This window comes from Chanodichthys erythropterus, chromosome 16, assembly GCF_024489055.1.
Source record: "Chanodichthys erythropterus isolate Z2021 chromosome 16, ASM2448905v1, whole genome shotgun sequence".
Classification (NCBI taxonomy): Eukaryota; Metazoa; Chordata; class Actinopteri; order Cypriniformes; family Xenocyprididae; genus Chanodichthys; species Chanodichthys erythropterus.
This window is the reverse complement of record NC_090236.1, coordinates 16,829,374-16,846,624: the sequence shown is the minus strand read 5'-3', so window position 1 is coordinate 16,846,624 and position 17,251 is coordinate 16,829,374. Positions and strand designations below refer to the sequence as shown.

General features: G+C 36.5%; 1 protein-coding gene across 2 annotated transcripts in view; it reads right to left on the bottom strand.

The window, feature by feature from the left end:
• Positions 1–1,269: 1,269 nt before the first annotated feature.
• Positions 1,270–17,251, bottom strand: part of cables1 (Cdk5 and Abl enzyme substrate 1) — a 29,642-nt gene continuing 13,660 nt past the window's right edge. The window contains exons 2-10 of one of the 2 annotated variants that reach the window (XM_067363384.1): positions 16,522–16,593; positions 15,721–15,813; positions 14,441–14,518; positions 10,572–10,677; positions 8,490–8,643; positions 8,032–8,135; positions 5,782–5,888; positions 3,743–3,950; positions 1,270–3,488 (exon numbers count right to left, since the gene is read on the bottom strand). In XM_067363384.1, the coding sequence (XP_067219485.1) occupies positions 3,348–3,488; positions 3,743–3,950; positions 5,782–5,888; positions 8,032–8,135; positions 8,490–8,643; positions 10,572–10,677; positions 14,441–14,518; positions 15,721–15,813; positions 16,522–16,593 (1,063 nt within the window). In that variant the 3' untranslated portion in view covers positions 1,270–3,347. The remainder of the gene's footprint in view (positions 3,489–3,742; positions 3,951–5,781; positions 5,889–8,031; positions 8,136–8,489; positions 8,644–10,571; positions 10,678–14,440; positions 14,519–15,720; positions 15,814–16,521; positions 16,594–17,251) is intronic. The other variant, XM_067363385.1, reaches the window with a different exon arrangement.

The following is a 17,251-nucleotide window of genomic DNA, read 5'->3' as shown; positions in this document are numbered from 1 at the left end:
ATTTACCTGAAAAATTGCTTGTGATGTTCCTCATTTATAAGTTGCTTTGGATAAACACAACTGCTAAATTACAATTGTAAATGTCATTAAAATAATGCAAAATACAATTTTATGGCTGGTAAATTTTAATCAGCAGTCAAAGTGCTAATCATGGTCCCTGTTAGGAGGGAGGAAGAGGAGCTGGTGGGTAAGACATTGTGGTATTACATAAGATAAACAGTAAGATAATGAGACTATAGTGTGTTGTAAACAGACGCTTGAGTGTTGCAGAGAGAAAGGACTGAAGGATGTGAGATGATGTAAACTCAGAGTGTCAGTATGAATGTTGAAATTGCCAGGTTATTAAGGTTAGGTTGATGAAACGTTTCTGAAGTTCTGCTTTTTTCCCCCCAATACTTTTTCAAAAAGTACAGAATGGAGTTACACAGCAAAAAGTTACTGTTTAACGAAAATGGACCCTGCACCACTTTTTTTTTTAATCTATATCTATATTTTATAATATCATACATTAACTTTTCTCCTGTTAATTTAGGGGGCATTTCCGTTTACACGTTTTGGCTGTTCATTACGCGACGAGTTTTGGGGGCCTAAAAAAGCAAACTTTTGCCAGTGATACCGTGTTTCTTTACAAAGTGTCATCGCCAACTACTGGCCTGGCATGGATAATACAGCGTTTTTAGTCGTTTTCACGGATCCGTGTCACCGGGGATCATTTTGACAACGTTGTCATTTGTATGTGAAAAACGCAAATGGAAAAACTTTTCCATTTTTAGTACATAGTTGTCGTGTATACACATGCTAGCTTCTAATAATAAATAGGGTAATTTCTTTTAATTGCTTTGTTATTATAACCAAGGTATTAAATTAGGCAAATGGATCATATAAACATATAATAATAATAATAATAATAAAGCAGAAACCAAAAAAGTATCTTCACAATACTACAAAACAAAAATAATACAAATAATTTTAAAAAATGGGTCAAAAACTTTTTAAATTAAATGTCACAACTAAAAGAAAAAAGAAAAAAAGTGACAGTTGTAAAAAGTGTCTTGTAGTGACAGTTAAAGGGTCAAAGGCTACATACATGTAATGTGACATTTTTGTGTTTCTTTTTAAGCAGGTTAAGCATGTTTAAAATGACAGAATGGTCTAACTGAGCACCTAAGAAGGTTACAGCAATATATTGTTATATTGAATCATTCTTCAGAACTTGCATAAAATAAAACATCTGAAAGCAACAAACATTTCTCAAAATTTAGCTTTTTATTGAACAAGCAAAGCAGCATATTTACACAAATGTATCTGCATTGTACAAATGTTTCATCGGTTGTAGGCATCCATCCCAGTCACTTGCTAACAATCCTAAAGTGCATTTCACAAGGCCAAATTTTGTTCTTTCTTTTATAACTCTTCACATTCTAGGCATTATTCATTTTAGAATCAAGTGGTTAAATGCAAGTTACTGTTCTAAAAGTGTTTAATTCCTTCTGCTATTAGATACTCAACTCAAATTATTTTATTTTGCATCAATCTCGTTGTTTATAACTGATTTATGGAACTGCGTAGTGCATAGTGAACATAATAAACATACAGGATTATGAATGTAGTAACACAAACTGTGCGCTGAGAGATAAAATTCAGCTTACACACAATTCTGTACCACCAATGGTGATAACCAATATCTGGTTCAGAGGAAATGGATTCAAAATAATCATCAAATCAATCATTTTTAAAAAGTAGCGTTTACAAGTCAAACGCAAGTTAACACTGCTTTGGTGTACATGCATTAGTCAACACCGTAGCATATTAGTCATACAGATTTCATTCCTGCCACTGCTAGGCCTAGTTAGGCCAAACAGTTAGCATTGATTATCAGCGGTATGACCTGATGTTGCTTCATACAGTGTAGCACTACAAATGTGCTCAGAATACACTCTAACATAGAGCACAGACACAGTAACCATAAGTGCAGCAAGCCACACCACTAAACTGTCAAAGTCAATGCACAAGGGTAGAAAAGTCGACAGGGGTACGTAAATGTACCCCTTAAGAACTGTAGAAAAGTCCCACTGGAGATACCACTGCAACATATTTTTGCTTGGCGGTAACACGAATCGAGGGAATGCTGGCTGAAATGAATTTAAATGAGAAATGAGATGACCCCTCTACCTAGAGCTTCTGCAGACGCCAAAAAGGTCTGCCATACACAAAACCTGAAAAGTGCACTTGTAGTACATAAGGAAACATCAGCGAAGAACAGTCACATACTTGCGCGAGTTCAGGATCATTCGACTTTTTTTTTCCTTTTTTTTTTTTTTTTTTAAGGCTTTCAAACAAGAACGATTGAGTGCAGTGAAACTAGTTAGATTTGGCAGAGTGTCAAACTTTGGGATTAAGGAAGATGTGAAGAATGGAAAAATACAGGAATACTGTAATCTGTGGAAAGAATGCAAAAATCAAACAGTCCAAACTGGTTCTGCATTAAAAAGAATTACAGTTCTTGTGAATAGTTCATCCAAAAATGAAAGTTCTGTCATCATTTACTCAACCTCAACTTGTTTTACTCAATGTCATTCCAGCCAGTATGCAGTTCTTATTTACATGAAACACAACAAAGTTTTTCAGTAGAGATTTTCAGCAAATTACAAATAAAGGGACAGTTAACCCAAAAATGCTCACACTCATGTAATTCCAAACCTGTATGACTTTCCTTCCTCTTTGGAACGCAAAAGTTGATCGTTTGAAAAATGTCTTCTGTCATAAGTCATACAGGTTTAGAATAGTTTTCATTTTTGGGTGAACCATCGCTTTGAAATTTCAGTATTCTCACAAGAAATTATTGTATGGCTTCAGAAGACTTGGAATATAGGGCACAAGATGAATGGACCAATGTGTTTTTTTGTTTGTTTTTTTGGAGCTTGTCATTATGAACTCATTGCATGGAAAATAACAACATAAAGCTCCTTAAAAAGTTCTGCTTTTGTGTTTCATGGAAAAAAAACAACAGCATACTAGTTTAGAATAACATGGGGGTGAGCAAATGATGACCATTTTCACTATTCCTTTTAACACTTGAGCTTTAACACCTGTAAGTTGGAAAATAAATGAACACTTAAAATGTCTTAAATGAATGGGGAAATCAACAGTCTAGGAAAAGCTATTCCCTTTAGAAAGTAGCTTCTTAGAGTGAAAAAAGTTTGATATGGAGTTGTCACTTTGGCTGAAAAGAGAACAGTGGAACAGTGTCTTCTTTCCAACATCTGGAGATGATAGTGGACGTTGGCGATGTGCATAGGGGTGAGAAGATCAGGAGAGAAAGAGGGCTCCCCTGATGGGGGCTGTCGCTAGGAGTTTTGCAGGAGGCGTCTATAATGGGGCATGACCTCGTGCTCTGGGAGATGCAGGTTGAACTCTAGGGCCACCAGAACAGGGAACTCAAAGGCGATCAGCTCTCGACGGTTCACCCTAAACCTCTCCTCCAGTTTCTAGGAGGAAAGAGATCCGGGGTTCTCATTATGTAACAGCAATTGGAGGCAATTGTTACACAACATGGAAACATCCAAAAATACACAGTAACAAGAATGCTAATTTTTGTCCATTTTTAATCCCAAAGGCCTGTTATTCACTAAGACAAACAATCAAAGTCAAGGAATGTTGAGTTGTTAACATCTGTTGAGTAGCTATGGCTGCAAGCCCTCAATTCTTCAAGTAATGAGCTAAAAGCCAAAAATAAACTCACGTCAATCAGGTGTTTGACTTCGTGTTTCTTTAGGTCTCCTCCGATCTTTGCTGCGAGCAGGACACAGGCACCGGCGCAGAGTTTTCGGTTCTGTTTGTTGAGTTTACCCTGGAGCACCAGCTTCTCAAAGTAAACGAAGGCCATGGCCACCGTGGATTCCTCATAGCCGCACTCATCCTGAGCTAGTTTACGGATCTCTCGCTTCAGGCTAAAACACGAAACAAAAGGCCACACACTCATCAGTACTCAAGTTACTCAGATGTTATATGATAATGCAAATACTTTTACAATACTTTAAATACTGTGATACTTTGAAAGGCTTGTCTGTAGTTCCTGTACAAAAGAACAGTGAATGAATAAGAAACTATTTGCTGTAACCCTTGATATCTCCCAATTCAAAGGACCCTAACCTTAACCCTGCAGAGTTTAGCTTCAACCCTAATCAAACATACCTGAAGCAGCTAATCAAGCTCATCAAGATCACTTCAAAACACACAGGAAGGTGAGCTAAAGCAGGTTGAAAATAAACTTTGCAGGACAGTGGGTCCCCAGAAGCAGGGTTAAAGACCTCTGTCCCAAATCATTCTACACTTTCTGCTTAGCAGCCCATCAGAAACAAAGAGATGTTTTATAAAACAACAATCTGCTTTGATAAAGTTTTTTTCTGGCAATTTTTGGACTTTGTGCATTCACACTTGCAGCACGTGTATAATAATTTAGCCATTTTTTTGGTTTGCTTCCAACCTTTCCTGAACTCTGAAAAGAATTAAGACTTGTGTTAAGGATTAAATCGTGATTGAATAACTGAATTATTTCATTTCTTCACTGCTTTCCAAGGATTAGCAATATGATGTCAGAAACAAGATTTGGTAAAGTTCCAGATACTCTAGAATAATAAATGATGTGATGTTTGTGATCTGCTCCATCATTTTGAATAATTCTGATCCAGAAATACATTGTGTTTTATTCTACACCAAAGCACTTCTGAGATATATAAATACTGGCTGTCATAACTTGTTTTTGAGAAAATGGATTTGAACGACTCAATCATTATTTGACAAGTTTATTTAAACATGAAATACTTATAAATATATTATTGATGACTAAAAATGAATTATTGACTTCCCTTCCACCACATTAAATGCAACAAAACAACATTTATTGTTTGGATTTCTAGATATAATAATAATTTGAAAGCTGATATTTGAAAAATGTTGGCTGAAAAAAACATGTTTCTTCATAAATGGCTATTTGTGACAAACACTCAAAATGACAGTGCATGTTAAATTATTAACTAGAAAAAATATATAAATGTTATTTGCCTGTATGATGAGAAGTCCAGTGCAAATTGCTGATTATTGCCTTTCATTCACTTAAGTTAATGGTGTTTGTGGTCACAGTTTCATTTGCCGATCCTTTATGTTGGATACAACTGACCAATATTGAGTAGCCTACATCTTGATATACGTTTCCTAAAAGTTTCGTACCTACAGCACAAATTACAGATATTGATGCAGAAGTGCGGATGTGCTACTTTGGCTGTGCATCTTGCATCATCAACCCAGAACTAAAGTTTGATTAGTTCGATTAGTGAACAGTGATCAGTACGAATAGTGAACCGGCTTGACTGGTTACTTCCTGAGAACTGGCTCAAAATAACAATTCGTTCAAGAACCAGACATCACTATTTGGCTGTGAAAAACTTGGTTGCTAGGATGTTGTGTACGGTCGCTAGGACATTGCTTGGTGGACGCTACTTTCTAGGGTGTTCTTAGAGGTTACTCGGCCCAACTATGTATTTGGTCTCTAGATATGACTTGTGCTTTTCTTTCAGTGTCTACGGAATTTGTTATGTTTGTATAATTGTCCAACAGATGAAAGCAACAGCTCAGTTCTTCTTTACAAATCCCATGTTTTGATCCAACATTTGTACTGTATTTGCCATCACATTGGCAAATACAGTAGGCTGTTTTAACAACAATACAAGCTTTACATACAATTATCAGAAGAATGATAAGACTGGATACCAACTTCCTTACCTTCTGATCTTGCTCAGTGTTAGACGAATGTGAGGGAATTTCTCCTTAAAAGTCTCATTCATGTCCTTCTTCAGGTCAGAGGGTTTGACATACTCAATGACTGTGGTCTGTAAAGAAGTGTGGATATTCATTGAGACTGGCTGTCAAAGACACATACACCTATCAGGCATAACATTATGACCACCTTCCTAATATTGTGTTGGTCCCCGTTTTGCTGCCAAAACAATACTAACACATCGGGGCATGGACTTCATTAGACCCCTGAAGATGTGCTGTGGTATCTGGCACCAAGCAGCAGATCCTCTAAATCCTGTAAGTTGCGAGGTAGGGCCTCCATGGATCTGACTTGTTTGTTCAGCACATCCCAGGGATGCTCGACTGGATTGAGATCTGGGGAATCTGGAGGCCAAGTCAACACCTCAAACTCGTTGTTGTGCTTCTCAAACCATTCCTGAACCATTTTTGCTTTGCGGCAGGGCGCATTATACTGCTGAAAGAGGCCACAGCCACCAGGGAATACTGTTTCCATGAAAGGGTGTACATGGTCTGCAATAATGCTTAGGTAGGTGGTACATGTCAAAGTAACATCCACATGGATGGCAGGACCCAAGGTTTCCCAGCAGAACATTGCCCAAAGCATCACAATGCCTCTGCCAGCTTGCCTTCTTCCCATAGTGCATCCTGGTGCCATGTGTTCCCCAGGAAAGCGGCGCACACACACCTTGCCATCCATGTGAGGTAAAAGAAAATGTGATTCATCAGACCAGGCCACCTTCTTCCATTGCTCCGTGGTCCAGTTCTGATGCTTACATGCCCACTGTTGCCACTTTTGGCAGTGGACAGGGGTCAGCATGGGCACCCTGACTGGTCTGCGGCTATGCAGCCCCCAACAAACTACAATGCACTGTGTATTCTGACACCTTTCTATCAGAACCAGCATTAACCTCTTGAGCAATTTGAGCCACAGTAGCTCGTCTGTTGGATCGGACCACACGGGCCAGCCTTCACTCCCCACGTGCATCAATGAGCCTTGGTTTCCGGTTCGCCACTGTTCCTTCCTTGGACCACTGATAGATACTGACCACTGCAGAACATGAACACCCCACAAGTGGCAGTTTTGGATATACTCTGACGACCCAGTCTTCTAGCCATCACAATTTGGCCCTTGTCAAACTCGCTCAAATCCTTACGCTTGCCCATTTTTTCTGCATCAACTTTGAGGACGAAATGTTCACTTGCTGCCTAATATATCCCACCCACTAAGAGGTGCCGTGATGAAGAGATAATCAGTGTTATTCACTTCACCTGTTAATGGTCATGATGTTATGCCTGATCGGTTTATGAGTACACACATATCACATGGGTGAAAGAGCCACAGTCTCCACTAGGTCACTGAAACATGGTTTTGTCTGGTTTTGTTCTATAAACGGCTTGCAGATTCAAGATGGGGGATTTTCTTGCATGCTCAATCCTGCTCACAAAGTTACAGTTTAATGCTTATAATATCTATACTTTAATGCATGTTTATTGTTGTATGCACTTATGAGATGATAATAACGTAAATGTCCGGGGTTGGGGTTCTTTTATCCTTAAATAATGTGCATGGGAACTGCAAGGCAATTCCTTTATACATTCTTGCTAGAAACGTTCCTTCATAGAACACAATAGCAATTGTTACGAGAATTAAATAACCAATAGAAGGAAGAGGAAGGCCGTCTCCTGGACTGTTTTTGAGTTCAAGTATGTGTCTACTATACAATACAATAACACAAACAGAGCTGAATAGGAAATGAACAGAGAGTCTTCTGTTACGTAAACATGATAAAATCACTTTCAGCCAGTAGCTGCTATTTGAAAAAATAATTACAGTTTCCAACAACATAAAAGAGCATACAAAAAGAAAAAAGAAAAAATTAATAAAGACGAGCCTGCAGTGAGGCTGGTGCCCATATTAATATCGAGTGTTTAGAAGAAAGAAATGTGTAAATCTATATATGTGCCTGTAATGGTAAACAAATTCATATTATATATTATATATATATATATATAAAATATAAAGAAAGAAAGGAAAATGGAAAAATATAGCTTTGTATTATATTATAATATATCTTTTATTTTAGAAAAGGGAATACTAATATAATATATAGGGGCATCAAACATTTTGGTTACAAAACAGCAATTTTCCACTAAATACAAACAGACTTGGAACAAATCACATATGTATCGGTCAAGTGCGATGTGATAACTCACCATGTACGAGGGAAAGATAAGCACTCTTTTGTGCTTTCCACACGGCCATTGCGGGTCATCCAGAAGATTTGGGTCGTACTCCCTTAAATCTCCCAGTTCATTTCCTATGAGAAAAGAGAGGGAATATAAACAGACTATACATCTCCTGAGATTTCTAAATAGTCTAAACAAGTACACTAGTTAGTTATGTAGCCAATACATTTAGAATAGCAAAGTTTCTGATACGCACCGAGACAAGCGTATGAACCGAGGATGACTATTATTTCAACAATATGGTAAGTATTTTGTTTTAATCAAGAAGTTCATGACCTTGCTCAAGCCAGCAAAATATATAATACATTATTAAACTGAGGTTTTACCAAAATGCTCATTAAACTGAACAAGCAGCCCCTTGTCAGAACATATTAGGAAGATTGAGGGAAAATGAAAGAGCCATGACAAGCTGTTGGCACACACACCTGTATCAAGGCTACTCTGGTTACTGTTGGCACGTGCCAGGCTGAGGCTGCGGTGGCTGGCATTGCGAGACTGAGAGAAAGAGGACGTGGAGTCAATGGTGTTTCGACGACCCAGGACATTGGTTGGATACAGGAACTGTGTGTATGACACTGTCTGCAAAGAGATTTACAGAATCTTTGGTCATATACTCATTAAGATTAATAATTAATGATAAAGAATTTATACTTGCCCCAAGTGCTTATAAAATTATTATACAAGGAGAAGGAAAGATGAAAAAAGATTGTCCAAATAAAAAAAAATAAAATAAAAAAAAAGTAATGTATAGTTTAAAAGGTACACTGTGTAACATTTGGCCATCTAGCGGTTAAATAACAAAACTGCATGCATTTTGTGGAAGAACATCGTTTTGATTGTGCTTCGCCTCTGCATGACTTGACTGTGTGTATGAATATGGTTATCCTACTGCTCATAAAACATTCACTACTAGGACAAGGAGATACAACCAGTTTAGATGGAAAGGATCTCAGCGGAAGACATTACGGTATACCCATTAATAGACATGGTACTTCCTTGAAAATAAATTCCAGCACAGTGCAACAAGAACCATAATGAAATGATCCTTCACAAAAGATAATGCTTTACAATTAACTCTGTTAGAGAGCTACATATGACAATTTATATGTTCAATAAAATACCCTACTCACCTGTTGAGTAATAAAAATGCCATCTCCATTTTATAACATTTCTAATCCTTCAGTTCTCGCCATCTCCGAAAAACCAAGGCAATGTTGATTCTTGTTTTATTACGAGCTCTGTCGCATTCTCTTTTTGCCAACAGACACTCCTGTTTTGTTTGGTGATTTCCCAGAGGTTCGAGATTTAGCTTTCTCGCTCATTGTGACAACTAACATATGCCACTCCCACACCATAAATGCGTCAAAGTAGTTGGACCAACTTCTCTGTATTTATGGATATAATGAGACACGCACAGGTAAGTGAATGTACGCAATTTCCAGTGAAAACTATCCTAAGCGGGCTAAAATATAAACACTTATTATAGGCTTACCATAGTGAATCAGGGTAAGACAAAAACAAGTTTTGGAAGAAGGACTGATGATGTATGGACTCATTATTTAAATGTTGTTAATTTTTAACAACAACAACAACAACAACAACAACAAAAGTTACATAGTGTACCTTTTAAAGGGATAGTTTACCCAAAAATGAAAATTATCCCATGGTTTACTCCTTTCAGATGAACACAATCAGAGATTTTGAATCCCAAAAAAATGCATCCAGCCATCATAAATATAATCTATATGGCTCCTTAATAAAGGCCTTCTGAAGCAAAGCGATGGGTAATTGTAAGAAAAATATCCATATTTAAAACTTCCGCCAGACAGCCATACACAAACTGAGCAAGTCGACATGTGCCAAATGAGTAAGCCCTAATGCGATGTAAGATGAAGGTTGTAGGAGTATCGCAAGCTTAGATGCCTCTCGTGGTTTAAACAAATTTGGCTGGGCAACAAACTCAAGCTCCTTCTCTTTTTTTATATCGAAATCCTCTGACATTTCTTAAAACTTCTCATTTTAGACTTCTAATTTGTGACCGGTGTTTTGTTTTGCTCTATCCTCTGCGCTTCCACGTTCGTCATTACGTCATGCGTCGAGTCAGGGGTTATTCTTACACCGCAAATCGATACGTATGGCCATCTGCTGGAAGCTAGTTGTTTTACTTTTTAAAGTTTTAAATATGGATATTTTTCTTACAAAAACCCATCATTTCATTTTAGAAGTCCTTTTTTAACCCCCTGCAGCCGTTTGCATTATATTTATGATGGGTGGATGCACTTTTTGGAGGCTTCAAAACACACCCCTCATTCACTACCATTATAGAGCTTGGAAGAGCCAGGATGTTTTTAGATATATCTCTGATTGTGTTCTTCTGAAAGAAGATAGTCATATACACCTAGGATGGCTTGAGGGTAAGTAAATTATGGGATAATTTTCATTTTTGGGTGAACTAACCCTTTAATAACACTAAGCAACAACAAAAAAATAATCATTTGTACACTCACCTTGCCATCTGCACCCAATTCAACACCCTCCAGGCCGATTACCATCTCCTTGGCACTCATGCCACCCGAGGGGTGTCGCTGGCGACCGCTTTCTGCCTTCACATCCCTGCTGGGGCAAGAGAACAGCTCAGAGCCCCTCCACACACAGCAGTCTGTACTGGCAAACCTGCTTAACCTGCTGCTACAACATTTGCCACAATAACCTGCTGCACTCGCTACAAGGCTATATTACTTTTTTTCAGGTTAAAAAGGTATTTGAAATTACATGTAAAATTTTAAATGAAAGAAAACAAAAGTATAGGTGTTGTTTTTAAACGAAATTCTGTACACTTATGCCAAACAGTGTTTATTCAATTATTGTTTTATACATTAAACAATAATTTTGATAAATGTTATTATAAAACATTATTAAATAAATGTATAAATAATGCATCAGTGGAACAACAAAAAACAAATCAAGTAAAAAAATCAATTGCAATATTGTTGTTTCATTCCCCAAGGATAAAGGAGAATGGATAAATGGATAATATATATTTATAAATATATAAATATTTTGTTTTCAGGGTCCAGGACTAATTAAAAAAAAAAAAAAAAAAAAAAAAAAAAAGGGGACAAGTTGTAGAATTTTCCCTTTTTTTGCAAAACCAACAGGAGTGTAAGTGGTTGTTTTTAATATTGCATCACAGCTGTGTAAATGATGTTAAAATAAACATTAACTGAAATAAAATATACAAAAAAAAAATTTTTTTTTTCAGCTAGTTTCCAAGGCAACACTTCACTTTTTTTAAAATAATAAAAAATAACTAAAATAGCTGCAGGAAGGTTAAAACTCTTTAGCACTCAGTTACCTTTACATACCAAGTGTCTACAAAACTGTTAGTAGCACCCAGAAGCCACAGTTATGGACTAACTGTAACTTGTCATTCAACAAGCTTTTCCTGTTGATGAAGCATAATTATCCAAATAAATTCTACTAACATCATGACTTTGTTTGCAAAACAAATGTGGATTTGAGTATGATCTGTGATGATATGAAGCAGAAACATTACATTATCTAGCGCATCTGTAAATAAAGTTGACATTTTGTCAACGCATAAAGGATTAGAGAGGAGAAACAAAACTCAAGAGACAGACCAACTAACCAGGTGTAATGACCACTTTAATATGGCAAACTAAAAAAAATGTAAAGCCCAAAACTACTGCAGAATAACTATTTTATTCATGTGCAGACTTAGAAGTCGAGTCTTATTAGTAGATAATAGACAGAACGCAGCATTAGTACAATATTTGTGAGATGTTTAGTGATCCCCTGAGGATACAGACAGCAGTTAGGTAATAGGAGCCCTTCAAACAGCTCAGTCAATAAAAAAGCATTAGGCAAGAACTAATATGAACAGGTGCCCTTGAGAGTTTTGGAATAAATATTTAAAGACAAAACCAGATTTTCAGGAGGAGTCCAAGGCAACATCTAAATCCACAGTGTCCACTAACTAATTATCAGTTTACCTAACTCGTTCATTCAGTTTGCTGACATAAACTTTGTGTGTGTTTTAGTTTGTTTACACTCAATCTGGAATATAGGAGGATCTGACACCCCACAGCCACTGGTGGCACTGATGCAAGCATAACATGTCCATTAACTGGCACTACATTCAGGAAAACCCCACTTAGACTGTTCTGTCAGTACTGTGCACTTTACTGCCAATCAGCCAAGCAAAAACATCAATGGACTAAATCATGCCGAATTCATCATACTGACAGCATAACTGGGCAGTCTCAGTTATAGAACACTATATACATGGGGGTCCAAATGAGACTTTTGTGGAAACAAAGAAGCATTCTGCATTTCTAGGTCAAATACACAGCAAAATCCAGAGTTAAATAAACTCTCTCTCTATAGTGTTAAAGTAACACTGAAGCAGAGTTAAAGTTAATGAGATAATTAAGTGATTATTGAGCATTAGTGATTAACACCTGCTGTTAACAAGAATCACTGAAGAGAAACACAAAAACTACTGACTTCCAGCCACAGGCTAAGATGAACTCAACTGAAGATAAGAGACATTAAATCTCTCAAGATCTGATTAAACAACTCCACAAACAGCATATTATATCATTAACTTTAACTTCAGTGTAATTTTAACTCTATGTGGAAAGGGACCATGTGTTCTCTGAGCAGAATTGATTTAACTGTGTAACCTCAATTAATCAAATCTGCTTAAATTCTAATCAAAATCTCCAAATCAATGTGTGACACTGACCATGTTATCCCTTTGTAGAAATTGTCAAGATTTATTTTCTTCCATTAGAATACTGTCAAATCATGCTGGACAACACAGATCATCGAGTGTTTGAGTTCATGTCAGCTCTTACCGCCATTAAAACAAAAGGGACTAACCAAATGTCATTTTGACATTCATGTTCATTTTTTAATTTAACAGTTCAATGATACTGTTATGCCAATAATATTTTGTAAGGGCAAAAAACACATCACAATAAATTAGAATAATGCAAACTAATGCATTTTTACTAGTGGTCTGAGATTTTTGCAAGATACTACATTTTTATCCATACTATACTATATATTATAATACACAGAGGCTTTTATCTCTACAATGTTTTTATCAATTGTCGATTGTACAATAAAAGCAAGTGTAGCCATAAAAAATAAGGTTTATATGGATTTAACGCTGCCCTTTGTCCAGTAACTATACGGTGTTTCACAAAGTATTCTTTTTTTGTCTCATTGTATCTCGTAAAATCATTAATATTAACAGGTTTCTTTTGTAAGGAATAGAATCATGAATAGTGCAACATCTAGCAGTTTAGAAGTTATTCTGTATTAAAATAAAAGAGTGTGTAAAGAGTGAATAAAATGCATATACAGCAGGACTCAACGTCATATCTACACCATCCCGCACAGAGCCTAATCTCAGATAGTAATAAATCTAATGACTGTGATGCTCTCAAGTTACTATATACAACCCATGAGTCTCCACTCTTATGTTCAATGAATTTTGTGAAAGTGTGTAATTACCAGCATCAACAAAAATGTAAGTGCAAAAATAACTGTTTTCAAACAAGTTTTCTGAACACTCCCCAACCTTCTATTGATCGGTCAAACAGAAAGTCCCACCTCAAATTTACACCATTGGCTGAGCTGAGCTGTGCTTGGTTGGTCAGGATACTCAAACAAACAGATCAATGTTTGATAGCACCACCACAAAAGCTCTTTTTAGAGAGAGAAATAAACCTAAAAATGGCTTACTTATAGATGTCTCTGCATTTTAAACTGTGACAGAAGAAATTGTTTTAACATTACAGAAATAAATTAAACACTTTAGCTTTAAACAATGGGAAAGCAGGCAATGCCAAGATGTAGGTAAGAAAAACATCCCATTAGAAGTTAAATATCAAGGCAGATGGCAAGATGTGTTAAATCTTAAATAAATAAGCTGTAAAGCAGCAGATTCTGGATAAAAAAATAAATAAATAAAAAAAAAACATGTTCTTGAAAAAAAAATGAAAAAAGCGGTGAAGTCAAGGGTGAGGTCTACGTAAAGCATGCCCAAGCTTGTTGGTCAATCTCTCTGAATTGAAATTACACACCTACTACCAAAAATCTGGACAGCTATGAAATACTGAGACAAACGATCCATGCATAGAGTACAATTTCGGTGTACATACTTTACGTGAAGTATAATCTTTTTAAATGATCATTTAAAAGGATACGAAACGTTTATTTTTGGACCCATTCTTAATGGCCAGGAAAAAAAAAAAAAAAAAAATGAGAGGATGGGAAAAGTGAAGGGATAAAAAAAAAAAAGGTTGATGGTGAATAGAAGATTTGCATGCTGAAGAATACATACCCTGTTTGGCTACAATCTCGATAGGGCAGGACAGAAAAAACACTATAGAAGGATCTTCTGCCACTGATAAGGACTATCCTATAAAGACAAAATGATACATAAACTAATTTAAGTGAACTCTGTAAATATAGAGGTCAGGACCACAGGCAAAGATGGAGAGATACAATTAAATATAATTTATTTACTGTGTAAGTCATATATAATGTAGGAATGTATATGAAAGAATACGCAAAAAAGATAAGAAAAAGAAAACAAAAAGAAAGGCAAACACTCTTTGAAGTAAATTAAAACCTGCCTGAGACCACCGAGAAACTGAACATGTATACAAACAAACAAATGATTTAAGAATGGAATATTCTGCCATGGCTTTCAAGTTCTTATATTTCCTTCAGAAGTTCAGGAACTGCTAATAACTGCACAAAATAAACAAAATGTTGGATCAAAGCACAGACGGAAAAAAAAATGTTTTTTTTTTCTGCTCTCTGACACATCAAACACTGCAGTTAGCTTTACAAAACAAAAGTCAGTGACTTCATTGAAGATTGTAAATGTGTGTATTTTATGGATTTTCTCAAAAGTCTTAAGGAAAAACAATGCTGGTCACAACCTCTTGTTTTCCAACACACCCATTCACATTCCTATTCAGATAAAAGAAAGCATCAGGCGCACACTCTATGAAGTAATACTAATAAAAAATACCCACTAATAACATGCCTTAAATGTTTGGGTTTCAGTGAACGTCTGCCCTACTGCCATCTTAAAAGACCAGAGGGTTGGTTAGGGATAAAAGAATATCACACATACACACACACAAATGGCATGGTGAACGTGGTGTTCATCCTGGAACAACATTTCAATCATCCTATCAGATATGAGGAACAGGTTTACAGTTTATGTCAAGTTACAACCAGGGTTAGGTGCTTCTACACCATTCTTATATTAATCGTTTCCCTCTGATTTTAGGGATAAGTTATGGGTTAGGGGAAGGGATAGGGTTAGGACTACATTTTCAGACAGGAAATTGTTCCTGGATCAACTAAATATGTTGACCCAGGAACACGTCTTACTTGGCAAAATCATGGTGAAATATGATGTTTGCATACTTAATGTCAATGATTATGCTGGGAAAATTCCATCAAAAAGGGAAATCATTCTGTAATAAAATCTGTAAAATCTATGAATAAATTCAGAGGGAGTCTTTCGCTCAAACACATGATGCGTGTGGGTGATGTTCTCAGCGAGATGTCTGTGTGTAGGTTGTTGGGTAAATGTAAGAATACCTTCCATTGCGCATATCATGTTGTCTTATGTTTTTGATGAAGTGGACCTTCTTGAAACTCTTTGGCCGAGGTGAACCAGATAAAGTTCGGCATCTAGGTGGAAAAAAAACAAAAAAAAACAAACAGCATTAACACTGTTCATGAAAGAAACAATCACTGATCATTTCATGGCTATACAGTATATATCAAATTGTGGCAGCATTATTGTTTATATAGTTGCAACTTTATCCGCATATAGTACACTCACGTAAAGCGATATGTTCTATACAGCATACTGCCTGACTTTTTATTTTTAAAAAGTCCAGCTCTTATATAAAGTATAAAGTTGAATATATAAGAATGTCCAACTTTATCTCCAGAGTTTAGCTCCAATAAAACACACCTGAACAAGCTAATCAATGTCTTCAGGATTACTAAAGCTACATGCATGTGAGTTTTTTTTCAGGGTTGAAATAAACTCTGCAGGACAGCGGCTCTCCAGGACCGATGTTGCCTACCTCTGTTCTAGTGTAACTACCTCCAAGCACTTCTAGTAAACCAGAATATGTCTGAAGAGACTAGTCTCATTAAAGATTAAATAAAACAATTGTGTTAAATATAAACTGTGTTTCAAAATCATATTGGACAGCACTAAAATCACTTTTAAAAGTAAAAAGGTCTAATGTTAACCAAAGGAATAATTAGATGGGTAACCCTAGCAATAATTAACCACAATTTGGTAGAATCAAACAATTACCATGCAATGTCTCTAGATGTTGAGAAGTTTCTGCACAAAACATTAACAGTCCAACTGGTAAATACCTGCGTAGAGGGGCGTTCTCTTCAATATCCTCAAGAGTTTCTAGTGAAGAACGCTGGGATATTAGTCTCCGCCTGCAAATTAACAACAACAGTGAGATTTTGTTCTGGTCCATTCATTAAAATCATAGTCATGAACTTGTAGTAATAAGTGCACATTTTCATATATTCCTTGAATGACATAAAGGTGAACACATTTTGCTTCTTTTGACGGAATGGGAACAGGGAATGTTGTAGGCAAGACTCGAACCTGTGCTAACCAATCGTCTCGATGTTGGTGTTTTAATGTCGATCTTACATGTGCCATGATTAGACCTACACACTCAACAATTAATCAGTTCACTACAGCTGTTGCCATGCAATAGGCACCTACTGAGTCAAACCGACTTACAAATTAGCACATTGCCAAACAAAGCTTGATTAGAGCATTACTTCAAGGTTAAATTTTCCCCATCTACACCAAACCTGTTGTGTTCGACTTTTTTTCTGATGTAATATGAGATCACATACAGAACGTTCCAGAAACAAGCCCCTGTAAGAGGATAAGCCACAGCTCCAGCACAGATTTCAGTTACACTTTCACATAACACATTCTTTCTCACAGGCTGAGGTAATGAGGAACATCTATTAGTCTGCTGATAAAGTACAACACACCAGGGAGATTGAGAAAAAGCCTTATAAGCAACACTTGTTTCTATTTCAAGACATTATCATAAGCTGTTTTTCTCAAGTT